Below are 27,727 nucleotides of genomic sequence, written 5' to 3'. Positions count from 1 at the left end.
CTCTTCATGACAGCCCCCCCCAGCCCTAGACTCCTGCCACCCCCACACCACCTCTGCCTGACCGACTCCTTGCTACAAGATGGCACAGTGGCATCCAGGGGATGGGAAGGGGGCGAGGGGTCAGCCAGTGGCTGGAGGGATGGTGCCTTCAGAAGCTGCTGGATGGCATTTGGGAAGTCGAAAGGGTGCCGATTCGGCTGGGCTCTCAGGTCGCAGTGGGTGGCTGGAGAAAATGGGGGGGGAGCATTTGGACACCTCCTGGAGCATTCCCATGCCGAAGTGTGCCCTCTGGCCCTTGCCGGTGCTGCTGCAGGTAGGAGCTGGAATGGGGGGGCATGGAGTGCTCCCCCCTCCCTCCGTGGGGCTGCCTTCAGTGTCTGGGCCGCAGCAGCCCCCTTCCCGGCCGGGGCTCTGGAGAGTAGCCGCCTCCCTCCTCTCCCCGGCCGCCTGGGCAAGGGGTTTGCAGGCACTTCGGTCCAACAGCCCAACTTTATTTCCTCGGAAAACGCTCCAGCAAAACAAACAAGGTCCCAACAGAATCTCTTTGCAGCTACCTCTGAATACCCCCCCCAAAAAAAGAAAGAACAGACCCCCATAGGAATAGTTCTTAGAGTTGACTTTGTCCCTTTCCCTTCGAGGACACTGAGACACATACAGGCCCATGCCCCCCCCCCCTTCTACTCAGGGTCTTCTCCCCTCCAGAGGGCAGACAGCCCAGCGGGGGCACAAATACCCTAGCCTGCCCCCCCCCAATCTGCTGCCATGTCCCTGCTGCTCAGGGTGGTCCTCCCTCTGCTTGCTGTGGGGCTTCCGGGCAGGCAGCTGGGGGCTCCGTTTCTGGCCCTTGTGCTGCTCCTGGGGCTGGGCCAGTGCTGGTACCAGCAGGCAGCGCCAGCAGAGCCAAGAGCGCCTGGCACTCCAGGTCCGAGAGCCAGCGGCGGCTGGCGGGAGAAGCCGGTCGAGGGCACATGATGGGAGCTGGCGTGTTGAGGGGCAGACCACGGAGGACCTAGAAGGGGAGGAGGCAAAAACATTAGCGTGGGGGGGGGGAGAACCCAGCCGGGAGAACTTCAGGCCTGCCTGCTTCAGGAGAGCCCCTGAGGACAGTGCAGGGGGGGGGGGCTGCTAGCTGAGCCCCTCCCCACTGTCTCCATCAAGGGGAAGGCTGATCTTGGGCCTCCAGGGAGAGCAGGTAAACACCCAAACTTGCCCCCCCAAACCACAAAAGTCCTTGTCTGCCTCCCCCAGAGACCGTAGGCCCAGCTCAAAGTGGGGCACAGAAGGTGCGTTAACCACCTGCACCTCCTGCCTCCTGCCTCACTCGGGGGCACGAAGGGCTCCAGGGCTATCCTGGAGTGGGGAGGGGGCTGAAGGACACCTACTTCCTGGGAGGAGGCAGAGAGGCGGTTGTAGATCCGGCATCCCGCAGGCAGGGTCGGGTCTGTATAGAAGCAGCTGTGGCCGTCCGCCAAGGGCAGGGGGGGGCCTGCAGGGAGAGGGGGGGCTTAGAAAGGGGAGGGGGGCATGCCCTGCCTCCTCCAAGGGAGATCTTTCCTTGCTTACCTCCAGTGGGCAGGGGCCCCATCCGACCCCCAGGGGCAGGCAGGCAGGCGCCACGATGGGCAGAGAAGGTGGCAAAGAAGGACTGGAAGGAAGGGTGGGAGAGAGTCCGAGAGGACGTGGCAGCCTGCAAGGGACACAGACAGACAGACAGACAGACAGACAGGTGGTTGCAGGTGGACGGGCACGCTGCCCCCACGTTCCCCCTTCGAGGCACTAGAAGAGTGCCTCGAACAGACCCCGATTCTGAGGGCAACTGTGGGGTGGCACGTGTGGGGCTCTCTCCAGAGTGAGTGGATGGGGAGCAGAGATGTCTGAGGGGAGGGGCCAGATTCCAGGACCACTTTGGGAGGCCGCCTTCCCAAGCCAGAGGCTGGGCTCGTCACTCTCCTGGAATTCCATCTTCCTCACTGGCCTCATGACAACAGCCCTGCAAGGAAGCCAGCATGCAGGGAGGGAGGCAGGGAAACTGAGACAGCAGGCAAGAGGGGCCCTCAGAACCAAAGCCAGATGGGAGTCCCTCAGATGTCTACCAAGAAACTGGCAGTTGGATACGAGCCCTAGGAGGGACAAGCCCAGTCTGCACGGAGCACTGCTTTCGAAGAAGCCCTGCACAACGAAGGAGGCGTCTCAGAGGGATCTATGCTGTGGGAAGGGGAAAACAGCCCTGAAACAGGGGGGGGGGACACTCAGTGGCAGTATGAACCCCCTCCCCGAGAAGACTGGGGAATCTGAGAATGTCATATTTTCTGATGGGGGGGGTGTCATGTGGGAGGGTGAAAACAGCAGTCCTCATCCGTTCCTGCCCCTGATCAGCAGGCCGTCCATTGCGGTCTGGATCCCCAGAATATCTCCCCTTCCCAGCTGCTCGCTCGAATTTACCTGCTCCAGCCCCCAGTGGCTCTTGCAGACGGTTCCTGTGTCTTGCACCCAAGACCCAAGGTGGGGATCCCAGGGTGGGCCTCTTCTCCCCCAGGGATGGGCCTCTGCCCCACTGTCCCTTTTGTGTCCTAAAAAGAAAGGAAGGAAGCTTCAGGCCCTCCCGCCCGGCAGGCAGAGATGGCATGCTGCAGAAAGGCGGAGCCGAAGTGAGCAGGGCAGGAAGGCCCCTAGGCAGCCCCCTCCGTCCAACCCCAAAACCCGCTCCGAGCACTCCTTTGAGCTCACTCCCGCCAGCCCCTGCTCGCTCAGCCATTATGTCGGCCGGCACCCGGCCCAGTGGAGCCCCCTTGCTCTGCTTCAGAAACCAGCCCCTCCTCCCTCCCGCCCCTCCCCCCAACCACCTGTGCCCCATGGGGCCAGGCCCTGAAAGTCATAGGGAGCCAACAGCCTCCGCCGTAGTCGGAGCAGGTGCCGCCCCACGGCATGAGGACTGGGAGGGTCCTGCCGCCCGTGAAAAAGCGGGGAAGACCACCATGCTGCGCAGTCCACCTTCCCTGATCCAGGAAGAGGATTTCAAAAGGCCCGGAGGAGCCATCTGGAACGGCACACAGTGGCCAACGGGGCAGAGAAGCCGAGACCTTCCTAAGGACTTCAGAAGAGCCCTGCTGGGTCACACCAACACAGCAGACAGGCTGAGGCCTTCCCCTGGCGTTGCCTCCTGGCACTGGGATCCGGAGGCCGACTGCTTCTGCAGGTGGATGTTCTCTTTAGTCACCCATGAAGTGGTCCGATCCCCTTTCAAAGCCTGTGGCCATCACTGCATCCTCTGGCAGCAAATTCCACATTTTAATAACTCCTTGTATAAACAAATATTTATTTTTGTGTGTCCAGAAGCCCATGAGCTTCATGGGATGCTTATTTTATTTGTATAGCCCACCCTTCCTGGTCTGCTTGCTTTCTCGGGAAGGGGCTCCAACCCCTCCGTCCTCTTGGGCCTGCCTCTGGGAGAGGCAGTGGCCGGAACTGCACACGGCTGACCACAGGAGGCTGACCCCTTTCCCCTTTGCAGGGGGAACCCATTCCTGGTGCTTTTCCCTCCTTCGGCCACTTCCCCTGAGCCCCCCCCCCCCCACCGAGGCCTTAAAGCCGCTTTCCCCCTGGAGTCAGGGGAGTCTGTGATCCCGGATAGCCCCCCCCCCCACCTGCCCCGTTCTCTGATTCCAGGGATTCTGCTCCCCCCACCCCACCCCACCCCGCCCCTCCCCGCTGAAAAGGGTCCTTCTTGCCCACACCTTGCGGACTTCCCAGTTCACCCCGGCCTTTTTGCTCCTTGTCGTCTCCCATCGCGGATGTTCACAGAGGACGCAAACAAAAGGCAGCTCCAAACTCGGGGGTCTCCTCGTGGTCGCCCCTCCCTCCCCCTTGCTGCGGCTTTCCCGGGATGGGGAACGAGCCCGGCAGCCCCCCCCCCTCCGCGGGCCCGCCCTCTGGATTCCGCGGAAGGGGCTTCCCCGCCCGGCCCCTCCTCTTGCCAGCCAGCCCCGCGGGCCGGAGCCCCCTTCCGCCCCAAGGCCAAGGGGGAGCCGCCCCCGCCCCTTCCCCCGCCTGCCCGGGGCTTCTTCCTCCCCGGCGGCGCCCCCGCCCGCCCTCTGCCCATGCTCAGAAGACACCCACACACACCCCCGGCACAGACACACGGCAGCCGTCGACTCTTCTCCCGCCGCGCTTTAATGCAAATTTGTACAAACCAAACGAAACTCATGCAGAAATGTAGAGGGAGGGGGGGCGGGGCCTCCCCCTGAAACCCATGCATCACCCCCCCCCCCGGCGAGGCACCCACGCCCCCCCCCACATTAAATAGATTCTGACTATAACCTTTTATGTTACAAATATGTACAGGAGGGGAGGGCGGGGGGGGGGAAAGAGTGTGTGGGGGGGTCATGCCTGGAAATCCCCAGCTATGTACAGGTGTGAAAGAGCATCTGTTAAGAGGGATGGGGGGGGGGTTCAAAGTGCATTGCAAGGGGGGTGGGGGTGGGGGTGGGGGTTGCAGGCCACGGGGCCCTTTGCAGAGACCTTGCAGCGGGTGAAATCAAGGGATCGCCCCCCTGCCCCTGTGGCTCCAACCCCTGGAGAGGCCTCACCCTCCGCTTTCCAGGAGCCCCCCCCCCCTGTTCCTGGCACCCCCTAGCCCCTCCCCCATGCAGGCTCTGAGCACAGAAGAGGGCAGAAGAGAGTCTTGGCACAGATAAATGGTGAAGCGTGAAGGGGGGGGGCAGGTTGCTGGGGCTCAGGCAAAGGGACCTCTGCACCCCACCCCAGGAGCATGGGAGGGGGACCGACAGATGCCTTTCCCTGGCCAGTCCCTATTGCACAGTCAGGGGAGGGGGGCGGGTAGCAGGCCCGGGCTCCGATCCTTGGGGTGGGAGGGGGGCTCAGTTGGGGTTAAGACTTGGGTGGTGGCCGGGCACGATCCGGCTGCCGCTAGGTGGCCACGCTGCGCTTCTGGGAGGCCTCCAGTTCCTGCCGCTGCTTCAGCTCCTTCATCCTGCAGGGAAGGGAGGGGGGAGGGGTCAGGGCAGCAGAGGGGGGGAGAACAAAGCCTCCCTTGCAGAAAAATATTGCCCCCCCCCCCAGCCCACTTGGGTCACTTATACCTTGCTGGACCTTTGATACTAGAAGACCCAAGAGATACATCTTACAATAGAAAGTTGCTTGCTAACGTTTTTAGTATCCTTGTAAAAACCAATTTAAAGAAATACTATATATTGATAAGTTCACTGATGAAGTAAAAATGAAAATGAGGCTGTTGTACCCAGGAACTCGTTCTGCTTATAACAGTTTACATTCTTTGAATAAAGTTTTTGCCATCGGCAGCTTGAAAACGGCCTTTTTCCTGTCTACACCTGGCCAAGGAGGGGGCTGGAACCAACCAGTCTAGTGCTTAACATTGGATTATAATTTCAAAAATTGTTAATACTTATGTTAAAATCCCTATGTAGTTTAAATTATCTATGGATTTTTAAATCTTTTGTAAGCCACCCTTTGGGGAGAAGCAGGGTACAAATGTAAAAATAAAAATAAATAACAATATAAATAATACATCAAACGGGGGGGGGGCTGTAAGTATTCCCCTCTGGCAGCCAAGCCCCGATGAGACCATTTGCGAGTTGGCAAAGAGCAGAGTGCCCCTCCAAAGGACTCAGCCACTTGGCTTTGCTTTGTTCTGTTTTGTCTCCTCCCTCCCTCCCTCCCCCCCCCCCCCCGCAGCAGCACCTGTGTCGGCAACGTCGCAAGAATCGCATGATCTTCCGTGCAGCCTGGTCTTGCTTCTTGGTCAGGAACGTTCCCCTGCAGAGAGAAGACAGTGGGGTGAAGGGGGGGGGCTCACAGCAGCGCAACTGGGACCCAGCCCCTCCTGTGCCCCAGACTCCTTGCATGTTGGCCAAGATCACACTTGCAGTGCCCCCTTCTGCCGCGTGAAAACAGGAGCGGCCAGCCTCACAGGGTTGTCGCGTAGTGCAGGAAAACACAACCGTGATCAGAGGAGAAATGGCCAGCTGGGGCCCTTGAGGGGCCCCATGGTATCTCTCAGCAGCCTGGGCCAGAGGGGAAGCCCACTGAGTCCCACCGGGGTAGAGCTTGGCACCTTGGGGGGGGGGGTGGCTGCCCCACAGGGAGCTGTGGACTCCTGCTTCTTCCTCCCAATGCTGTCCTGAGCTCTTGGCTTGCTGCCCCCCCCCCCCCATTCCAGGAGAGGAGATCCAAGGCCCCACCTGGGCTTCCTTTGCTCTCTGCCCGGGGGGAGGGGGTTGTCGAGGGAGCCAGCCACGTTTCCCTGGGCAGCATCAGGGAAGAACTCCAGTGGCATCAATTGCGGGGGGGGGGGGGGGGAGGAGGGGAGGCCACGTGCCAAGCAGGGAGGGAGGGAGGGAGGGAGGGAGGGGCCGGCACCCACTTGATCTTCTGCTGCATGGCTGTGGCGGAGGTGCGGTGGCCGGGCTTCAGCCTCTCGTACTCCTTGTAGCTGCGGTAGTACTGCTGGATCAGGACCGCAGCCCGCCGGCTCTGCTGGAACTTCTTCTGCTCGTAGTAGCAGCGGAACTTGCTCTGGATCAAAATGGCTGCCTGCGTCATCTTCTTGTAGAGGGCGTACTGGGCGGGGGGGAGCAGAGAGGGGGGCTGTTAGCTCATGAGGGAGGGGCTTCCACCCGGGACCCCAGAGCCCGGCCAAGATGGCTTGCAGAAAGCTTGCCCCCCCCCCCCCCGCTTAAAAGGCATCCCTTCAGGAAGAGACCTGGGAGGAGTGGGGGGGGTCTACTGACCACTCCGCCTGCAGATTCCAGGACCCTCAAGCAAGGCCCAGGGGGGGCAGGGCCTGCCAGTGCTCGCTCTCTTCCCCCTCTGTGCCCACCAGCAGCAGAGCTCCTCGGAGACCCCCTTGCGGAGCCCATGCCCACCGCTCCCCCCTCCCGTTTACCTTCAGCGCAATCCAGGTGAGCTTGCGAGGCAGAGAGAGAGAGGAGAGGTTAGTCGGCGCAGGGGTGGGCGTGGCTGCGAGCGCGGTGGGATCCCGCAGATTCCCTGAGGGGACTTTGGGGAGGGGCACACGCCATCCGGGGCAGAGGCCACCGCTCTGAGGACCCCTGCCCCAATGGTGAGATCCCTTCGGTGGTGGTACCTGCTTATACTTGCGGTAGCATCTCTGGATCACGGCGGCCGCCACTTCTTGCTGTTCCTTCAGCCGGCGACCCTGTGGAGAGGGCACGGGTCAGGCCCCCAGGGCACGGGGTTTGTCAGGCCGGCGGGGGCTGAATTCTGCCCCTCCTGCCCACTCCAGCATCCCTCCTCCTCCCCTGGCAGCTAGGCATTCAGGACGCCCCCCCCCCGCCCCCCGCGAAGGCCTTAAGGCACTCCCCCGGAGAGAGAGAGGACAGAGAGGAACAAGGCACCCCCTATTCTGTTGCATGAGCACCAGCTCAAGGCTTTCCTGATGTGCTCTTAGGAGGTGGCTGGGCCAGGTGAGCACCGTGAGGACTAGAGGGGGGTGGGCCGTGCAGATTCAAGTACCCCTGGAAGCATCGGGTTGATCTCACTCTCTCTCACACCCCACCTGCCCATGCGCCTCCTGCTCCCTGCCTGTGGGCCGTGTGGGGTTGCCTCTCGCTTCACAGCCCCTCTTTGGCGGCTGCACCACCATCCCAGGCCAGAATTCCCAAGGGTCGCACAAGCTGAACAAGGACCCCCGGTCCAGACACCCACCAACTGCGCCAGGGCCCTCCCCCCAGGCCCCCAGGCCCCTCCCCCCAGGCCCCCAGGCCCCTCCCCCCAGGCCCCCAGGCCCCTCCCCCCAGGCCCCGAGGCGAGGCCCACCTTGTACTTGCGGAAGGCGGTCTGGATGATCCTGGCCGCCTCGTAGAGTTCGCGCTGCTCGTGGTCCGACAGGGTCAGCAAGGCGAACTCGCTCTCCATCTTCCCGTTGGCGGAGGCGTTGAGGAACTCGGCCCAGCTGGCCGCCATGGGGGGCGGGGGCAGGCGCTCGAAGGACAGCTCCCCCAGCGGGGAGGGCAGGGGGCTGAGGCAGGGGCGGCCGGTGGGGGAGGCGCTCAAAGGCCTGGAAGAGAAGGCGGGCGGGGGGGGGGGGGAGTGAACAGGCTGCCTCCTCCCCCTACTCTCCCACCCCGCTGCTGGGGCTCTGCAGCCCCTGGGGGGGGGGAAGGGGCCCCGACCTTCGCTGGGAGAAGGGGGGCAGCTGGTCCACGTTCTCCAGGTAGCCGGCCAGCCAGGACATGGTCTCGTTCAGGCCCAGGTTGGCTGGGCGCTCTCGGAGCGGGACCTCGGCCACGCTGAAGTCCTCCTGCTTGATGCGCTCAGGCGTGGCCTCGATGATCTGCTTGGCCAGCATGACCATGTCCACCTGTGGGGGAGGGGCAGGAGAGGGGGGGTCATCAGGACACCGGGGAGCAGGAGGTGGGGCTTCTCTGGGCTGCAGAGGGTGGGGTGGGGTGGGGTAGGGCTGGCTTACGATGCGAGTTGAAAGGAAGGGAGGAAGGGGCAGTTGGCAGACCCCGGGGTCCTTGGGGGGGGGGACTGTGCTACGGGCCCAATCCTGAGTCTGTCTTCTCCCGGGGAAGGTGGGGCTCAGGGCTTCCTTCCTTCTCCTCCCCTCTCCTTTATCCTCACAACAACCCTGCAAGGGAGGTGAGGCTGCCCGTTTCCATGGCAGTGTGGGGGATCTGTATCCCCGATCCTGGTCCAACGCTCCTCCCACCCCTGCCAGGTACTTTCTCCCTGGGTCAGTTAGTGGGTGTCTGGCGTTCTGATTGGAGGGTGGGGGTCCTCCCCGTCCCCTCTGCTCACCTGCAGGACGTCTGTGGCGGGCAGGTAGCCCTCGTTTTCTGTGTTCTCCCCATAGCTGAGCAAGTCTGGCTCCAGGTCGGTGCTGGGCCCGCCGGCTGCCCCCCCTTCATCGTAGTCCATGAAGAAGGAGGGGGCCTGAGCCAGGCCGGGGGGGCTGGCTCTCTCGGGCAGGTACCAGCCGGAGGCAAGGCTCTCAGGCGCAGGGGCCCGGCAGACGTCCATGGCCCCCTCGGCCTCCGGGCTGTAGGCGGGCGATTCCCGCAGGGCCGAGCCGCTGGAGTAGGCCGAGGTGATGGAGACAGACGCCTCAGAGAGCTCGGAGGGGGACGAGACGCCGCTGGCCGTGCTGAGCCCTGAGAGGAAAGGAGAGGAGGGGTCCCGTCTGGCACAAGGCGGGGGGGGGGCGCTGCCAAGAGGGGCTTCCCTCAGCCCCCTCCCCCCACTCCAGAGTGCCTACCTGTGTCTGGGCTGGCCGAGAGGGGGGAGGGGATCCGCAGGGCCTCCGCAGGGGGCCGGAGGCCAGGGCTGGCCTTGGCAAGGCTCCCGGGAGCATTCGCAGGGAGGTCCATTCCCAGGCCCTCGGAGGGTCCTTCTTCCTGCCGCTGCAGCTCCTCCAGGCAAGTGGCCAACTTGACGTGGCCCCGGGAGCGGGCCACGGTCAGCGGGAGGCGGCCCAGGGAGTCTGGAATGGAAAGGGCCCGGCTGTTCCAGTGAAAAAGGAGCCGGGCAGCGTCCAGGTGGCCGAGGGCACAGGCCCACATCTGGCGGGACAGAGAGAGAGAGGGAAGACACAGGAGGGTTGAAAGTCTACCAGCCCTCGCCCCACTGGCCTTCGGACTGCGCAAGACCCAACAGCTCAAGAGGACTTCTCTGCCCTGGACGCGATTTGGGACTTGGGCCTGCTCTGCTGCGTGGAGCTTCCTGCAAGCCGGATCCAGCCTGTGCAGTTCGGGCCCTGCTCCACGTGCCGCGTGGAGATGCTGCTCGGCTTGGGCTCTTCCTAGCGGCTCCAGGCCCCCTGCACCTGGGCTGCCAAATGTGGCCCCCGTGGATCGGGGTCTCACTCAATCCACACGGCCAAAGGCGGGTTCAGCCTGGGGCCATCGAATTTGCTTCCTCACAAGGCAGAGATAGGCGCCGAAGCCTCCCCCAAGCGGCATCCAGAGGTAGACTGCCTCTAAACAGGGAGGTTTCAGATGGCTCCCAAGGTTCTTTGGCCCTGCCAGATGGTCCTGGGCTGCCCCAGAGGCAGGCAAGGGCCGACCAGCACTCCACCTCTCTGGGCTTGGAAACCCCTGGAGGGGGTGGCTGGAAGTCGGCTATCGAGGCTGTTCCCAGCCAGGACCTGCAGCAGCTCTCCGGGGTCTCTCAAGCACGGATGTGGCTTTCTCAAGAGCTGCAGTCCTTTCTCCTGGGCCTGGATGAGAGACCTCCTATGACCTTCCATGGTATACCTGCAGCTGCCTTAAAGTCGATCAGCCTCCCAGTCCACCCGTCCGTCTCGCCTGCTCCGACCGCCAGCCTCCCCGCAGCCCATCCCCATCCCCATCCCGATCCCCTCTGGCCTGGTCCTTTCCAACCGGACCAGCTGGGGACCTTCAGCGGGCGAAGCAGAGCCCCCTCGCCGAGCTGCAGCCCCTCCCACCACTGGCTCCTCCTCCATTTGGAGCATGTCCCTGCCCACGCCACGGGGGCCCCGCCTCCACCACGGCCTGCTCACCAGGGGGGTGCAGGAGAAATGGTCTACATTCAGGGGATCCACCTCTTGCTCCAGATCGAGGCTCTCGGCACTGATGTTTCTGAGGGGGAGAGCAGACCCACGTCACCCGGACAGCCTGTGGACTCCCCCATCTCCCGATGGCCAGCTCTGGCCCAGAGCAGCTGGGGGCCTTTGGCTGGACCGTGGGGGGAAGCTGGAGCAGGGCCTCCAATAGCATCCGTGAGAGCTGGCCACGGACAGGAGGCTGCCTCGCCCGGAGGTTCAAGCCAGAGCATCAGGTGCCCAGGGGCCTACCTGGATCTACTTTATTTGTCCCCAAAGCCGCCTGTCACTCCCCTCCTCTCCTGCCCGGTCCTTTCCCCAGGAGATGCAAGGGACTCAACTGGCATGCCGAGCAAATGGGCTGCCTCCTGAGCCACCCTCCCCTCCCGCAATGAACCCGACCCCCTCGGTTGGCCCATCAAGGTCCGTCTGGTCTCCCTCCCCCCCCCCCCCGCCGGCAGCCGCTCTCCAGGCTCTCAGGCGCTGAAAGGTCTTCCCCATCCCCTCCTGCCCCGGGACCTGGCTCTGACGTCATTGCACACGGAGGGCGAGTCGAGGGGCACGTCTTCCTTAAGCCGTTCCCGCACAGGTTTCACTTGGTGAGCTGCTTGGCGTCTCTGGGCCGTCGGCTAAAATGCGGAAAGAAGCCGGCCCGGCCCAGACCGGGTGACTCACCGCCACTGGATGAGGGTCTCGATGAGGCGGGTGTAGCCTTGGGCGGCGGCCAAGTGCAGCAGGGTCATGCCCCGGAAGCTGACGTGGGGGACGAGCGTCTCCGAGCGGAGCCAGTGGGACCGCGACATCATCTTCTCGCACACAGCCACGATGCGCTCCTCGAAGGAGTCCGAAGCAGCCTGGGGGCAAGGGGGAGAGGGTCGGAGGCAGAGGGAGGGGCAATCCGGGGGGGGGTGGAGGGGCCAGAACGCCACCTCCGCGCCCCCCCCCGTCGCGCCTTTGTCCTTGACGTGATGCTTTAAAGGCAGGTGACCACAAAGGGTGGCTGGGGCAGGAAGCGACAAGGAAAGGTCAGACCAAGCAGCTGCCGCAGCCAGGCCCCCCTCCCTCCCCTCCCCCCTGCCATGCCCCAGAGAAGGTGGTCTTCCACTGGGTCACGCTTTGGAAGCCACGGAGGAAGGTCCCCGCGTCACACTCCTGCCTGGCCCTCCCGCCCAGCCCACAGACTCCATGCCCGGCCACTGCAGGATCGCACTGACCATGTGCATCACTGCTGGGACAAAGCCCTCCCCCACACTCAATGGAAAGAATTCCGGGGGAGGGGGGCTTCTGGCCCTCCCCCTTAAGCCCCTGCCTGGCTGGTGCCTGGATCTTCTCTTCCCCCACCGGCAGCCCCAGAAACCCAAGAATAGCAGGGCAGCCACACAGGTGCAGGCCCAGTGAAACCCGAGAGCCGACGCCAGGGACAGAAAGGGCTAAATATACCGGGCCGGCAGCCAGGCCTGGCAACAAAGAGAAAGAAAGGGAGGGGGGAGGGCGACCCACAGAGCCCCCCCCCTCCGAGAAGCGACCCTCACAGGCCTCTCCCATGTGCTCCCGGGATCCGGAGGTCTTTCAGCCCTTGGCTTTGCCACCGGTGCCTCCCAGGAGTCCTTTTGGAGGGGTGGCAGGAGGGCATCATGGTGCCCAGAAGAGAAAGCGGGACTGGCATCGCATGTCTCCGGTGCCCTCCAGGAAACCCCAGTGCCACCTTGCACTTTCTCTCTGTGCTGCCCCTCTGAACTCCTCCCTCTGTCTCACTCCCCTCCCTTTCTCCACAGGGGCCCCCACAGGCAGGAGCATCTCTGAGGCGACCCCCCCTGCCCAAAATCTGTAGTGCAGAGACCCCCCCCTGTGGAGGCGGGGGGGGGGAGCTGGTTGGCCTGATCCATCCACTATGGGGGGACCGAAAGAGCCCCTGAGAGGAGATGCAGCTCCTGGAGAAGGGAAGCAGGGAAGAGGAGCCACTCCTCGGATAGGGCTGGGGAGGGAGGGAAATGGTCACTGGGGGGAGACCCTTGGAAGGGCCATTCACGCTTTGCTTCATTCGCACTCCCCCTTGCTCCCCAAAGGAGACCCAAAGTTGATAACATCCGTTTCCCCCTCCATCTAATCATTACGACAACAACCCTGCAAGGAGGTTTGGCTGAGAGTGCGGGGCAGAGTAGGGATTTGAACTCGAGTCTCAGGGATCCTAGTCCAACAATCCAACCACTGCACTGCACCAGCCCTTTGCTGCTCTCAGTCGTTACAGGACTGGCAGTGCTTGGGAGGACTGCAGAGTGCTTCTGGGGGTGGCTCGAGGCAGAGGTGCAGGACACCCCCCAGGGACGGGCAGGGCAGGGGGAGGGGCCAGGGCCAGAAAGCCACGGGCAGGGGCCAGGCAGGGGCCGGGGATGGGACCTGGCCTGCTCGCACACACCTCCTGCACATCCCTGCCTGCCTGCAGGAACGTGGGCGCATGCAGAAAGCAACATGAGAACAATTCAAAGGTGTAGTAGACTAGACACACATGTGCTGTAATGTGTGAATGGAGCTCAGCTGGGGGCCAAAGGAGAAGGATGGAACAGACAACCCCCCCACACACACAGATGAGCAGGGATGTTCCTAGGCTCCGACCCCATAGAGGGCACAGCTATGGGGCTGTCGGAAAAGCAGAGAGCCCCCCCCCCCCCGCCTCCAAGGGCATTGAGCTCCTCCCAGAAAGCAAAGGTGCATCTTTGACAGCCCCTCCCCAGAAGAAATCCGCAGAGCAGGAGGGCCAACAAGCTGCCCCCAAGTGTCAGGAGACGCAGAGCTCTCACCTGGCTGGGCGGCCTCTCCCCGCGCGGCTGGACAGCGGCAGCAGTGGTCATCTCGGCCACCCGCTTCTCCATCTGCTCCAGTCGCTCCAGGATGGACATTCGGAACTGGTTATCTGATTGGGGGGGGGGGGGAGAACTTCAGGTTGGAGAAGGGGGGAGGAGCTAATCCTCACTCAAGGCCGATTAGCCAGGTGGGGAGAGGGCTCCGCTAATCCCAGGGAGCCTTCCTCCTGGGGGGGGGATTAGCATGTGTGTGCCCGCAGGGAGGGGGCGGGGGGGGGCAGGTGGAAGGAGCCACACAGAGCCATGGAGGGGACCCTCCTAGCGGGTCAGCCTGGCCTCCCTGGGGGGGGATGTTGGAAGCCACTCTGGGAGGGGGGAGGAAGGGGGGGTATAAATACAGTCAACAAAGAAGCCGCCAAATCCCACTCCTGCACAAGAGAAAAGTGGTCCAGAGGTGCTTGTTGCACCCGGCAGAGGACGACAGCCGTGCCCTGCACTGTGCCCTCCCCCCCAGCAACTTCCTGGATGCCCCTCTCCTTCGCCCCCTTGTCTGCTTTCCCCACCACCAGCACCGCAGAAGAACTTGCTCCATCGCACTCCATATCCCCCCTCCTCCCCACACAGGGCATGCCCCCTAAGCAGCCCCCCCAGAGAGACGGGATCAGTCACAGGAGCAAGGGGGCCCTTCGCAGCCACACAAGCAACCGCCCCCCCCCGCCCAACCCCAACAACTTCAGGCATCAGCCTTGCAGGCGAGAGGAAGAGAGGGAGGCTGCTCCAGTCCTCCAGCACAAGAAAACCAGCCCTCTGTCTGGCAGAACCGGGGGTCAGGCTGGATGTCCTCACCACACTCCTCTGAAGTGACAGAAACCCAAACCTAGGCTCCCATGGCCTCTCCCCCTCCAAAGCCCAGTACCTTCAGCATCCATCGCCCAGCAGCAACGTGGGGGCTGCCCCCCAGCCCACACGCCCAGCACCCGGCGCTCTCCTCTGCCACTCCCAACGGGACTCAGAGTCTTGGCCCCAGACCACGCTGAAAGCCCAGGTTAGCACCGCCCCCGCCGGGCAGGCTGCCGGGGATGGGACGGGAGGGGTGCAGAGAGAGTGGGCACAGTCGTCCTGCCACAGTCGTCCAGCCTGGTACGGCCGGCCGCCCGGAGGGTGGGGCTCCAGCCCCCTGCCCAACAGCGGGGAGCAGACGTAGTCCCCACCACAGCCTTAAACCCACCCCCGCTCCCCCCCCCCCAACAAAGGAGGTGGCTGCAGAGAGAGGTGGCCCCGCAGTAGCAGGCAGACTCCAGAGCGTGAGCAGAGTCTGGCCGGCCGGCCCAAAATAGCCTCCTGGAGAGGGGGGGGGGCGGCAAGCCTTTAATGAGATCTGAAGGCCACCCGCAAGCAGAGCGCAGACAGACACGCTTGCTGCTGTGGGGCAGAGTGGGGGGAGGCAGGGAGGCTGGCCACTTGGCTCTCAGCCAAACACCAAGATCCCAGGGTGGGCCTCACTCAGGCGAGGAGGGGGCTCAGTCCAGACCCTCTGGAGCTGTGGCACCATCTTGTGGCAGGGAGTTCCACCCGGATGATGCCTCTTTTCCAAGGTCTTGGTGGAGGAGCTCTGCTTTGGGGCTGAGCCTGACTGACAGCTCCGTGGGGCAGGGAAGGAATTTCCTCCCCCTCCCCTGCAGTGTGGGTGTGTGTGGGGGGGGGGGAGGTTTCCCAAGGACAGGGGATGGCCAAATCAAACAACACTGCCCATCTCCCCAGTCCTGACCCCCCTCCCACGCCCCCAAACTGCTCCGTACAAGCAGGGACTTGAAAGGCTCCCCTTCCCTCTTGGTTTCCTCCCTGACGTGTCCTTCCTTCATCTCTTGGCTCTCAGCATTTTGCTAATGTGTGGAAGCATCTGCCTCCCACCCTCCTTGCAGTTCAAGGCAGTTCATGGCAACAGTTAAAACCTAAAAATGCAACCAGCAGCCCCAAACCCTTCTCCCCTGCCTCCCTTAAAAGCGGTCTGCCAATTCAAACTCTGTCCTCCCATGTATCTCCACAACACCCCTTCAAGGTAGGCTAAGATGAGAGCATGGGGATCTGAACCTGGGTATCTCTAAAATTCCTACCACCCATGCAGGGTCTCTGCCCAACGTCCCCGTCTAGAAATTCAGGAGCTTGTTTGCTCCTTGTTTTATTTTATTTTATTTTTGGGGGGGGGGGCTAATGAAGCAGGGTGCTGGGAGCCCTGAATTCAAATGTTCTTTCTTAGGGGGGAACAGCAGTGATAGTCTCCATATTGCAGAGATGGGTTTCCTGGAGAAAATTCCTGTTTTTGAGGCTGGACTCTGTGGCAGGGGGTCCCTGTCCTTCCCAAGCACCAAACCTCCAGGGATTTTTCAACCTGGACGCTGCAACCTTAGGCAGGACGCGGGTTCCAGTCCTGCTGTCTCTCAGGCAACCAGCAGCAGAGGAGCAAAACGTAGCCGGTGGGACTGAGGGCCCTGCTGCGTGGGGGGCAGCCCCAAAGTTCTGTATCGGTCCCCATGGACAGAACATGGGCACAGCCGTGGAGGGGAGGGGGCACAGGAGGCCAGCAGAGTCACCCTTGGGCCAAGGAAAAGGAAGCCCAGGGGAGGGTGAGGATCCGGCCCTGGATCCTGGGTGGCTCCGGAGGGGAGGGGGAGGGATGCGAGTCAAGGACTCTCCCGGAGGGCAGTGGGCAGAGAGCCAGGCCTCGGGGTGTTATTCCTGGCCTGCAGTGCCCCCGTCATGGAAAGTCGTGACCCTCCCCTTCCTCCCCGTAAAGTGACACCCGGGAACTGGCCCCGGGCCGAGGCCTGGACGCTCCACCACCGTCAGCCGCCGAGTTTTTCCAGCCCTACGCCTTCGGCCTCTCCGCCAAGGACAGAACTCAGACCTTAGTTGGGCAGTGGGGCTTCGGACGAGATGCGGGGCTGTCTGGCAGCACAAACAGTGGGGCATTCAGGGCACGGGGGGGGGGGGGGCGGCTGGCACCCAAGGGGCAGGCCTCCAGGATTCCCAGGGAGGGGAGGGGAGGGGACGTGCAGCGGCTCCAGTTCAGTCAGCCGGCAAACTGGTTTTAGATCTAGGCCCCTCTCCTCAAGAGCAAGCTGCCAGGGCCTTGGCTCCCACACTAACTTTTGGGCTCTTCCGCCCCTTCTCAGGGAGCCCGGCTGTCCCCCTTCGCTCTAAGGGAACCCCAGAGTTCCCTCCCCCTGGCCTGGCTCCCTCCCCAGAAGCTCAGCGCCGGGTGGTGTCAACGGGCGGCCCACTCACCATCCAAGGAGAGCCAGTCCAGCTGGGTGCTGGGCAGCGCCATGAAGTTCCGGGCCCGGTACACGAAGAGGACGGACATGGAGACCAGCCGGGAATCCTGAGCAATCTGCAGGGGCACCACGCCTGCCTCGTGGGCTGCACAAGGGAAGCGGGAGAGCCCTGAGCAAGGACAGCGGCTGTGCCCCCCCCCTCAGCCTGCCCCCCGCCCTCCCCATCGAGCAGATACCTGGGCAGTAGCATCTCAGCACCCCAGACTGGATGAGAGCGGCAGGGACAGAAATCTGGTCGAAGAGGCACGTGTAGGGCTCCACGGCGTCTGTCCACGGACCGGTGATGAGCACTTTCACCCCCCCCTGCGCCCCCCCAGGGGAAAACAGAGCAAGAGAGAGAGAGAGAGAGAGAGAGAGAGAGAGAGAGAGCGGTCACGGGAAAGGGAAGGCCCAGACATGCGGCAGCAGCCCCATCGGCCAGCACCCAGACTGGCCCCCTCCCGGGAGCTCAGCCACAAGGCCCCCTCCCCCGGGCGTCCCCAGCTGCCTCGAACACACCTCTGGGTAGGACCACTCGGGGGAGAAATCCGTGATGGGCACCAGGGGCCGGGGGGAGCCCCGGGGGACCCCTTCTGCTGCAAAGCCGGGTGGCGAGAGGGCCTGGGTGGGGCTGCTGGGGCCGGCTTCCTTGGGGCCAGGGCCGGCAGGCTCCTCGGTCATCAGCTCGCCCATGAGGTCCGGGAAGTGGCTGTCGAAGGAGAGGCCAAAGGTGCTGCCTGCTGCTGCTGCGGCCGCCGTCTGGATGATGGAGTACAACTCCTCCTGGAGTTCGGGGCCCCCCAGCGCCGCCACCTCCTCGGCCCGGCCCCCTCCCTCGCCCAGGGCCTGGCCGGCTGCTGAGCCCCCTCCTCCGGCAGTCTCCATGGGGGTCTCGGGGTTCGTCTTCACCTCCGTGCCCTCGGGGGCGGGGGGTGAGGGCTGCATTGGCACAGGTCCGGCCCCGTCGTCTTGGATGAAGAAGCGGTTCGAGGACACAAAGAGAGAGTAAACGGGGGGGCCGGCAGCCTCCGGGGGCTCCGGTTTGGCCTGGAGAGCCGCCCCTCCCCCGTAGGTCTGCCCCTGCTTGGGGCTGTTCAGGAAACAGTCCGGGTCAAAGGTCTCTGCGCCCACTTCATTCGTCTCCATGGTGGCCTCCAGGTTCTGAGAGAGGACCAGGCCCGGGCCGGGCAGGAGGGCGAGGCCCAGCGGGGCGGCCGAAGCCCTGTCCCCCCCGTCTCCCGGGGCCAGGGGTGGGCTGGGCGTGAAGGCCAGGGGCTTCTCCGTCCCGCCCAGGCCAGCCATGACCAGAATGGTGCTTCCCGGCAGGCTGAGGGAAAGCGTGACGGCCGGCAGCTCCTGCTTGGGGAGGCCCGTGGGCGCGGGCGGCGTGGAGTCTGAGGAGGCTTCGGCCAGGCCCGGCGGGTCGGCTTTGGCCGGCGCCGAGTCCTTGTCGGATCCAGAGGACTTGGCCGGTTCCGGCTCGGCTTTTGCCTCGGCGCTGCCGGAAATGTTCTGGACCTCTGTCAGGGCGGGGTGGGGGCCAGGGCGCGCCTCCACCTTGGGGGAGATGATGCGGTGCTTCGTGCTGCTGCATTTGTGGGGGACGTGTCCTGGACTCCCTGACCAGCGGGGCGGGCGGGAGGGAGGGAGAGAGAGAGAGAGAGGGGAAGAAAGCATCAGCAGAGAGCACAAGGGGGGACGAAGCAAGCAACCCCGGGAGACACCCAGAAATGGCTCAGCTATTTGCTTCCCCCGTAACCCACTCAGCCGGCCACGCAAGACACTGGGTCAGCCCCCCCCCACACGCCCAAAGGGGGGGCACGGCATTCCCCAGAGAGCAAGGCCACCGAGACAGGAGAGGGAGGGGCAGCTGGTTGCTGAGACTGAAGTTGCTGAAATGGGCTTACCCCCGCCTTCTACGTAAACTGCCCTGAGATATATATATATATATATGCCCCTTTCAGAGACAGGTGGCTGGGAAGAGGGGACCCTCACCGCCGTGATCCAGCAGGGCTCTTCTGAGGCTCTTAACTTTGATGGGAATCCATGAGGCGCTCAAGCCAAATGGGAGCTTTTGAAAGACCCCCCCCCACACACACACACACACTCCGAGGGAGGCGTCCTGGGGTGCAGCGGCAGAACAGCCAGGTTCAAGCCCAGAGCATCACAGAGACCAAAGAGCATTTTGGGAGAGCAAAGTTTACATCCAGGGCCACTTTGGAGACCAACTCAGTTTTATTCCAGGCATAAGCTTTTGGGTGCAGCACATGCTCCCGGACGCAGACTTTGTTCTGCTAAGCCAGACCAACGTGGTGACTCACCCGAAGTTTTTTGGGATAAGTCTGAGCTTTGCCTCTCAGACACTCACCCTGCAAAACTCTTGTTGTTCCCAAAGGTGCTCCTGCCCTTGGATCTGGCTGTTTGACAAGCAGGGAGCAACAGCCCAGGCCCGATTCAGGCCTCCCTCCCGGCAGAGGAGAAGCCAGAGAAGGGAGCTTGCCCTCGAGCCCGGAAATGCCACCCTTCACCACAGGAGGGCAGCCCAGTCCCGACAGCCCCAAACCACAGACACCCACAGGAGGCCGGCCAACGGCTGGGGGGGGGGGGGAGCTACAGGTTGTTGGAATTAGTCACCCAGGGAGATCCAGCCCTGGCCGGGGGGGGGGGGCACTGCAGCAGGGCCTGCACACAACTGCCTTCGCTCTGCCGTGGCAAACACCCACCAAGGCTTGCCAGCTCCGAGGCCTTTGGCTGGAATGGGTGCAGGCGAAAAGCAGCCTGGGAAGCACTGGGCGTCCTCTGAGGGGGACGGTTCGGCTGGGCCGCTTTCCTGAGTGCTCTGCTCAAAGTCTCCTTATTCTGTCTTTATTGCTCTCGTTTCTATGAGGCCTTGCTTGGCGATCTTAACACTGTATGAGAAGTGGGCTACAGACCTTGCAGGTCAATACATAATGGCTCGTGGGTGTCTTCCCATTCCGATACGACTGAGGAGCCCCACATGGAGTCGCTCCAGTTTGTGCGGGACCAAACCAGTGGGTTTCTTTAAGGATTCGCCAAGGACACCGTCCTCTGAATGAAGAGGCCGGCTGAGCCGTGCTGGGCACTCAGCGGCTCAGGGGCCACCTGTGGGTCTTTGCTGTGATCCCTGCTCCCCCCAAGGCACCAACAGCGCCAGTAGGCCTTGTGCTTTCTTCCACCACGAAAGAGGGGCTCCGGGGAGGGCCAGCAGATGGCTAAGCGTCCACCCACCCAGAGCCAGGGGTGGCAGGGAAAGGCCATTTTGCTCTACCAACTCCCCCCCCCGCACTTCTCTACAGCTTCCAGTGGCCCATCCCAGCAACTGGGTGACCGCTGGGAAGAGAGCAAGCAGGGGGGACGGGGGACAGCGGAAGCACCCCCAGAGCAGACAGAGACAGAGCGGAACATCCCTAGAGCGGCCACCCGGGAAAAGAGCAGGCTGGCCCCGGTGGGGTGGGGTGGGATGGGGTGTTTTTATGCCCCTCTCTGAAGGGCCGGCTGGAGGGCCACCTTGGCACTCTGCTCAGTGGGCCCCATCCTGAGGCACACCGGAGACAGCTGTAGTTCACCGGCCCCACACGCTCAGAGCTATCCTGGCGACTGAAAAGGTGATGGTTACATATTTAATATTAGCTGGACATTATAAAATATTCTTTATACATATTATACACAGAATTTGCTATTCTATAATAGAACGGCTATTAAATGTATAACTAATATTATTATAGTATTTAATAACTAATATTATGGTAGCCACTGCAAAAGGGGCTCTCTGGGGGCTGCAAACAGACAGGGAGAACTACCCCTGACCCAGGGATGCACACCCTTCATGTAGCCCAGCATCTGCATCCCACAGAACCTGGAGGGTCTAGAGTCCAGGCAACGGTAGACTGCCTCTGAACACGGAGGTTCCATTTGGCTATCGTGAATTGGCCTGAAGACAGCCTGCCGAGAAAGCAGGCTCAGAGAGCAAGGACTGGGAAGGAAGAGGGAGGGGCTGACCGGGGGGTGGGGGGAGGGTGACTCACCAAGGCCACTGCTGCAGAGGCAGGCGTGGGTCCGGGGCGGGGGCTTGGCCTGGTGGCTCTCCAGGATCTGCTGCACCAGCTGCTCAATGGAGAACTCTGCAGTGCCGTTCCCATTGCTGCAGGTCCACTTGATGCTGTGGACTGTGGGGGAGACAGAGAGGGGTCACGGCTGGAGGGGGCGTGTTTAACAGCAACAGCATCGAGGTTGCTCAGCCGCTATGCTTCTCCCCCACCCCACTCAGACCTCTTGTGTGGGCCCAAGGGTGGCCAACTCCAGCTTGGGAAATACCTGGAGACTTGCAGGGGGAGGGACCTTACGGAGGAGAGAATTCGGGAAGGGACACAAGCAGGGCACAAGGGCAAAAAGTCCACCCCCCAGAGCAGCCATTTTCTCCAGGGGAACAGATCTCTGTTGTCTGGAAATCAGCTGTAATTCTGGGAGCTCTCCAGGCATCTCCTGGAGGTTGGCAGCCTTCCTCTGTGGCAAAGGGGACCCTCTGCATTTCCCCTGCCCCAGGACCCTCGGCAGCGACTCCCACCTCTCAGGCTACATTTTCATGCTTCCAGACAGCAGATAGACCCACGCACCACGCTGCTGATGTGCCAATGGCCAACTGAAAGCCAAGCACCCTGGGGAAGCCCCTTAGGGGGGTGGGTGGGGGGGCTGCCCCAGGGCCTTCCGCAGCGGGGAAGGCTCCCGCGTAGGGAGAGGTGGGGAAACCTAGATCCTCCCGTCCAGACGGCAGCCAGCCTAGCCTCCTGGTGATCTTTCTCAAATCCGTGAGCAAAGCAGGTTTGGAAAAGACGGCATGGAAGTCAAGGAAAGCGCTGAGGGAGGAGGGAGAGAACTCGTTGTTTCCACCAAGCACTGAGCCCCAGCAAACATGTCACAACAGAGGGGCTGGCCAGTCCTGGAGAACTACAGTTCCCATGATTCTTTGCATGAAGCCTTGCCAATCCCGTCAGTTTTGGCACGCCCAGAAGAACAACCGAGCGCGATAGATAGACAGGCTCTCCCCAGAGACCAAGAACAGCTCACACAGGCCAAGGCAAAGGCCGGCATTCGGCTCCAAGAGGTGCCAGCCAGACACCCTGGCAGGAGCACAACGACATGGCACACGTCTCTCTTGCTGGCCCGCCTCAGGTAGACTGCTTCTGAATGTGGCTGTTCTAGTGAGTGCTCAGGGCCACCAGCTATCCACAGACTTCTGTGCCACGATGTGGGTGACGAGGCCCTCGGTTTGCTCCACCCCAGAGGCAATGCCTTCCATTTGCCACGGGTAATCAACAGGCACAGCGCTCCTGCAGCTGCCCTCACTGCACAGCAGCCTCTCCTGGACTCCCCCGGCCAGCCTGCCTCTTCTGGGCCCGCCCCCTGCGCCCCCCCTGGCCCCGCCTCTCACACATGGGCTTCAGCTGCCCGACCAGCTCTTCTTTTGACCACTTCAGCCACTCCTTGCGGTCGCTGTTGATGGAGCAGAGGACGGGGCCACAGATCTTCCCGCAGTCCTCGATGGCCGGGACGTTGAGGTAGTGGACCAGCACAATGTCCGGATTCTGGAGGAGGGAGAGGAGCCCGGCTGGGGAAGGGGAAAGCGGGAACGGCCCGGACAGCTCTGGCCTCAGGGCCTCGGGGGAGGCAAACGCCCCCACGGGGCCACCCCAATTCCCACAATCCCTCTGCTGGAGATCCCAGCCCGCCCCAACTGCTGCTGTGGGTCAACTTATTCTCAGCCAGGACACCCACAGGGCAGCCCTCTCCTGAACAGACCAGTTGCCCAGCCTGCCCTCTGGAGGGAGAGCGGGGGGGGGGGCATGGTGAGGGCAGCCTTCTCCTGGGTGCCCGGCAAGCCCACCCATCCCTCCCGTGACCCAAACTGGGGCTGTGATTCTCCCAGCTGGCAGGTTTAATTCAGCTGTGGCTATTTTTATGGCTTCGTGGCTGGTCCTATTTCCTCTCTTCCTGTGTTTAGTCATCTGCCGGGTGAGGCAGGTGGGTGGACAGGTGCCCAAAATAAGTGGGGAAATCAGGCTGCTGTGGATGTCTTTGCTGCCGCTTTGCTCCCTCCCCATCTTTGCTCCCTCCCCATCGGGATCCAGCAGCGAGCAAAACAGGTGAGGAAAGGGCCAGATGGTTTGTGGCTCAGTCCTTGATGCAGCAGCGCTGGGGGCCGTTCAACTGAGACCCTTGGGACCCAACAAAAGACGCGCGGCCAAAACTCCCCAATTTCTCATCCCAAAATAGGGTCCAGGCCCAAGTGGGGGTCCTCCAAATCTGCCCCCACGGGAAGGAGGAAAAGAGCAGCCACTGCTGTCCTGGCAGAGGTCCCCTAGAGGAAAGCCTCCCACCCCAGGGGCTCCAGCCCCCCTCTCACCTCCAGGGTCACCCCCCTCCCGTTTCCAGACGGTACCTGCAGCAGCCAGTAGCAGCGCCGGTGGAATGTTGGGACGATGGCCGAATGGACATAGCAGCCGTAGAGACACTGGCGGGGGAGGCAGAGGACGGTTGGAGCTGCTGCAGGGGGCAATGGGTCCCCCCAGAGCAAGCCCACCATGCCCAGCCCCTCCAGGAATCCCCACCCCCTGCTTCTCCCCAGATCTCCCCAGCAGGGGCCAGCTGCCTCCTGCTCCCTTTCATCCTGACACAAACGCCATTCCGCCACCGGATCTTGCCTTTCTGCCGCTCCCCCTCCCCTCCCCTCGCCCCCTTCCAACCCTCACCTCGACCCCTTTCACTTTCAGCTTCATGTGGTCCTCGCGGGTGGTCTTCCCATCCTTGCGCTTCTTCCAGCAGTAGCCGTCCTTGCGATATTTCACCTTCTTGCGGTTGTACAGGATGATGGATCCATTCTGAGGTCTGCCAGGGAAGAGGCTCGGGGTCAGGCTCCGGGGATCCTCCAGCAGGGCAGGCATCCTGAATGCTTCTAGAAACGGCATCCTGAAGCAGCCTGGGGCGCCTCGGGACAAGAGGTGCCAACTGTGACAGGAGGCCGAACCGTGCCGGGGACGGAGGGCCTGGGCGGATGAAGCTTCTGTGAACAGGGCTCGTTTCTGGGGCTTCTTCTTCTTGTATGCATAATGTAAATTCATACTGTGGTTTCTGAGACTGAATTGCACTGTTTTCATTGGCCAGAGGGAAACTGTGTTGCCAGAGTGAAGAAATGCATGAGAGCTCCTGTCCTGCTTCAACAGAGGGGCGGCAAGACCAGAGAAACACCATTTTCAAGAAGAGAGGCGGCCAGGGGGGGGGGGAGGGGTTGCTCCTGCTGGAGCCAATCTGAGCCTGCAAAACTCCCCAGCCTATTGGGGGGGGAGCCACCTTTTCAGAGGAAAAAGGAGGTCAAAGCGGACAATTGGGGGCGGATTCCCTAGCTGCCTCCACTTGTGGGTTTTGCCCTGGAGGAGGAAGGTTTTCAGCAGCATCCAGCTGGCCCCTTTCCGTGGTTCCTTTTTCAAGCAGCTGTTTGCTGGTGGTGTGACTTACAAGGCAGGCCCTTGAACATATTCTTCAGGCCTGTCCAGTTATTCAGTCTTTTGGGGAGGAAGGAACTAGATCAATTCTGCAGTAGAATCTTTGAGGATGCTGATGCACTTTTCTAATATTTGACCAGCTCCTGAAGGACTTTCTGTGCTGTCACTACAGTTAAGAGACTCATATTATGGCGCTGGACGTTTTCTGGATATCATACAGATAACAAGTGCATATGGACAGGTTTGTAGGTATTTGGAAATCTGAACGTACAGCGATCACCGTTGTTATATTCTGTCTCTAATATTTTTTGTGTCAGAAACAGTCCTTTCCCCTTATGCCTCTGCAACAAAAATGGCTCGATACCTAGTATTAAAAATGAAATCTGATAATTAAAATTTGAAAATGTTTACTAGATGTTGTGAATGTTGATGGTATTAATTTACTACATTTTAGGTCAATTTCTGTATTCTGTCTATGCGGTAAGCCACCTTGTGCTCCACAAGGAAGAAAGTCAACAAATAAGAATATATATTTTTTAAATAAAACTGGAACAGAGGCGAGAGAGTTTCTTGTTGGCATCGCCCTTCTCTTGTCCTCCAAATCCTTTTCAAAATATTTCCAGGCACGGGGCATGTGTGCCACCCTTGTCTGCCCCACAGAGAGACCATTACCTGGGAGTGAGCCCAAATCCCTCCTTACCTGGTCTTGGGGGAACAGGAGAGCCATTCTTCATGCTTCTCAAAGGTGATCAAATAGGAAGCGATCTCCTGTTGGGACAGCAAGAGGGAAGAAAGATCAGGAACCTCCCCCAGAGAAATGAGGGAAGCCGCTGCAGCCCCCGGCAGCCACAAGGGCCATGCTGAAGGCAGCACCACAGAGGAGAAGAGGTCGTGGGCACCCGCAGAGCCCAGTGGGGCCCCAGCTCCTCCCCCTTGCCTATCAAGGGCAGCAATTCCAGGAGGAGGACTGCCCCCAGGCCACCCCCCCCCCACAGCCGCAGCCCTCCGGGTGTCCCCACCTCGTTGGTGTTCCATCGCAGCCTCTCCGTGGGCAGAGCCGGGCACTTGGGCACGCAATCCACCAGCTTCTTGGGCAGGAAAACCTTCAGGTGCTGGCTGTTTTCTGGGCAGAGAAAAAGGAGTTAACCCCCCTCCCCACCTGCCCAGTGGTGCTGGGAACCTGCAGGATATCCTGGGGGGGGGGGTCTCACACATTCCCTCTCGTTTGAGCCCCCCCAATCTCCCCCTGCTGTGGTAAATTGCTGAGGGGGCGGGATGTACAGGAAGCACTACCGACTCTGGCACCCGGCCCGTGTAGAAGCCCCGCCCTCCCCCATGAAGAGAACTAGCCAGCCAGGGAGAGCTGCTGGGCCAGCCTTGTGCCTTACACATATTTCTCAGATTGGCAGCTCAAGATCCCTTACACCCTTCTCCTCTCCCTCCATTCTATCACAACAACCTTGTGAGGTACGCTAGGCCGAAAGCGTGTGACTGAGCCAAGGTCACCTGACAAGTTTCCTTGAGACAGCGGGGATCTGAACCCAGGTCTCTCAGTCCTCCTTGCCCAGTACTCCAAACACCGCACGGTACCAGCGGCATCCCACACGGAGAGCTTTTTGCTCTTAAATACCGGGGGGGGGGGGGGGTTGAAACCCGAGCATTTATATAAAATGCATCTATCCTGCCCTCCCTTGCGCAGCACAAAGCGGTGAATCTGCCCTCTGGGCCCCAACCGACCTGGTCCCTGGGTCACTGAGTCTGCCTGGCCTCCCTCGCAGGGAGGGCCGTTGTGAGGATAAATGGGAAGAGGAGATGTCCCCGCTGGGGAGAAAGGGCCTCATTCTGTGGAGCGGGCCAGAAGCAAAGCTCCCCAGGACAGGGCTCAAGCGGGGGGGGGGGGGCGCCCCAGGCCCTACTCACCAGATACCCCTGAGGTTTCCTTGCTCATCTTTGGGCTTCTTCCTTGTGACACCGTTAGAGCTCTTGGCTGGGAGGGCTCAGATCAGGACACGGAAGGGTTGGGAGCGGACCTGGGTTGGAGGGGGTGGGGGGCAGAAAGAGGAGGAGGATTCGCACCCGGCACCCGATGCCTCCTGTGGCCACCCCGATCTCCCTTGTGGCTCCCTGCTCCTTCTCCCCAGCCCCAGTGGCCCCATCCCCTCACTCGGACCCCCTCTGGGACGGGAGTGGGCCAAGGCCCAGGAGCTCCCGCCGGCCACCAGTGCTCCCAGAGCAGACCCCTAAAGGCCCCATGGACGCCGGCTGGATGCTGGACCCACTGGCAGCTGCAGGGCCCTGGGCCCGCTGGCCCCCTCCCGCTGCTGGAACGACGGGCACTGCGGGGCTTGGCCGGAAGTGGCCGGGCGATCTCTGGGGGGACAAGGCCAGCGCAAGCCCCCCGCGGCCCGCCCCTCGCCCCCCTCTTCCTGGCCCTTCCGCCCCTGGGCCGGGAGGGGGGCGCGCGCTGGGCCCTGCTCTCCGGTTCCGGCAGCATCCTGTCCTAGGCGGCGCGGCTCCCCCGGAGGCTCCAGCCGCAGCTCCCGGGCCCGACTAAGCCGCGCGGCCGGGAGGGAGAGGGGGGGGGGCGCCGGTGGGTGCGGAGCCCAGAGCCGCCCTCGGGGAGCGCCTTCGCCCCTGGGTCCCACAGAGCGGGTCCCGCGTGGCCCGGCGGCCGGGCAAGGCTGGCGTCTTCGGCTCGCGTGTGCTGCTCAGAGCCCCTGCGGGTGGCGGGCAGTGCCCAGGCGCGCCTCACCCGTCCCCTCGCGCGGGGCGCACCCCGCTGCCTTCGCCGGACGCTCTCGGGGGCGGGCGGCGACGCGATGCCCAGGGAGACGGGGGGGGCGAGGGAGGGAGGGAGGGCGCAGCCCCCGGTCCGTCTGCCTGCGGCTGCGGAGGCCTTCGCTCGGGCACCTGCCCCCGACGGAGCCCGGCCCCGGGGCCACCTGCAAAGGCCCCGCCCGCCCCATCCACACCCCACCCAGCAGCAGCAGCAGCAGCAGCGCCGGACCCGCGACTCCCCCGCCCCGGGCCCCGCCCGCCCCACCTGGCCCGCCCCGTCCAGTCCCGCCCGCCCGCTCGCCCCGGGGGGGGGGAGCTACCTGGCGGGGCGCCCGCAGCTCCGGCTCCGGCTCCGCCCGCGGCCGCCATTCTCGCCGCCCCCCGCACCGGCTGCGCCTCGGCCCTCCTGCCTGCCTCCCTTCCTGCCTCCCTCCCCTCCGTCGCTGCTCTCCTCCGCGCTCCGCCCCGACCGCTGACAGCTCTCCGTGGCCCGGCCCGGCGGCGTCTGAGCTCAGCGCGCACGAGGCGGAGGCGGCCCCGGCCCCTCCCCTCCGCCCCCCCCCCCAGGCCTCGCTGCCGCGACGGGGCGGGCCGCTTCCCTCCGGCCACTGGGCCAGCGTCGCTGTTCCAGCCCCGGCAAGGCCCCTTCCCCCGGCCTCGAGGCAGGCGGGCCCCCTGCGTGCGGGAAGCGGCGCAGAAAGGCCGGCCCCAAACCTCTTTCCCCGGCCGGGCGCCCCCTTGCAAAGCCCTGGC

General features: G+C 62.8%; 2 protein-coding genes across 4 annotated transcripts; both read right to left on the bottom strand.

Annotated features, from left to right (window-relative positions):
• Nucleotides 1-483: 483 nt before the first annotated feature.
• LOC143825058 (uncharacterized) lies at nt 484-4,384 on the bottom strand. Of its 2 annotated transcripts, none has more exons than XM_077313018.1 (5): nt 4,123-4,384; nt 2,443-2,570; nt 1,564-1,687; nt 1,383-1,486; nt 484-1,009 (listed from the first exon to the last, which is right to left on the bottom strand). In XM_077313018.1, the coding sequence occupies exons 1-5, from the start codon at nt 4,382-4,384 to the stop codon at nt 776-778; spliced, it is 852 nt and encodes a 283-aa protein (XP_077169133.1). In that variant the 3' UTR covers nt 484-775. The 2 variants fall into 2 exon arrangements, with proteins under 2 accessions (XP_077169133.1, XP_077169134.1); XM_077313019.1 differs by lacking the exon at nt 4,123-4,384 and adding an exon at nt 3,735-4,025.
• On the bottom strand, nt 4,153-27,453 carry CAMTA2 (calmodulin binding transcription activator 2). Of its 2 annotated transcripts, XM_077313016.1 has the most exons (23): nt 27,295-27,453; nt 26,117-26,226; nt 25,216-25,319; nt 24,897-24,964; nt 23,447-23,582; nt 23,137-23,208; nt 22,129-22,282; nt 20,726-20,866; nt 17,199-18,298; nt 16,877-17,003; nt 16,651-16,785; nt 13,363-13,475; nt 11,240-11,418; nt 10,523-10,601; nt 9,260-9,563; nt 8,803-9,155; nt 8,172-8,359; nt 7,816-8,056; nt 7,124-7,195; nt 6,923-6,943; nt 6,401-6,597; nt 5,719-5,793; nt 4,153-4,990 (listed from the first exon to the last, which is right to left on the bottom strand). In XM_077313016.1, the coding sequence occupies exons 2-23, from the start codon at nt 26,142-26,144 to the stop codon at nt 4,927-4,929; spliced, it is 3,951 nt and encodes a 1,316-aa protein (XP_077169131.1). In that variant the 5' UTR covers nt 26,145-26,226; nt 27,295-27,453; the 3' UTR covers nt 4,153-4,926. The 2 variants fall into 2 exon arrangements, with proteins under 2 accessions (XP_077169131.1, XP_077169132.1); XM_077313017.1 differs by lacking the exons at nt 26,117-26,226; nt 27,295-27,453 and having other exon boundaries at nt 22,129-22,305.
• Nucleotides 27,454-27,727: the final 274 nt, after the last annotated feature.

The sequence above is a fragment of the Paroedura picta genome, chromosome 16 (genome assembly GCF_049243985.1).
Source record: "Paroedura picta isolate Pp20150507F chromosome 16, Ppicta_v3.0, whole genome shotgun sequence".
Classification (NCBI taxonomy): Eukaryota; Metazoa; Chordata; class Lepidosauria; order Squamata; family Gekkonidae; genus Paroedura; species Paroedura picta.
The sequence above is the reverse complement of the archived record's forward strand: the minus strand, read 5'-3'. Positions and strand labels throughout refer to the sequence as shown.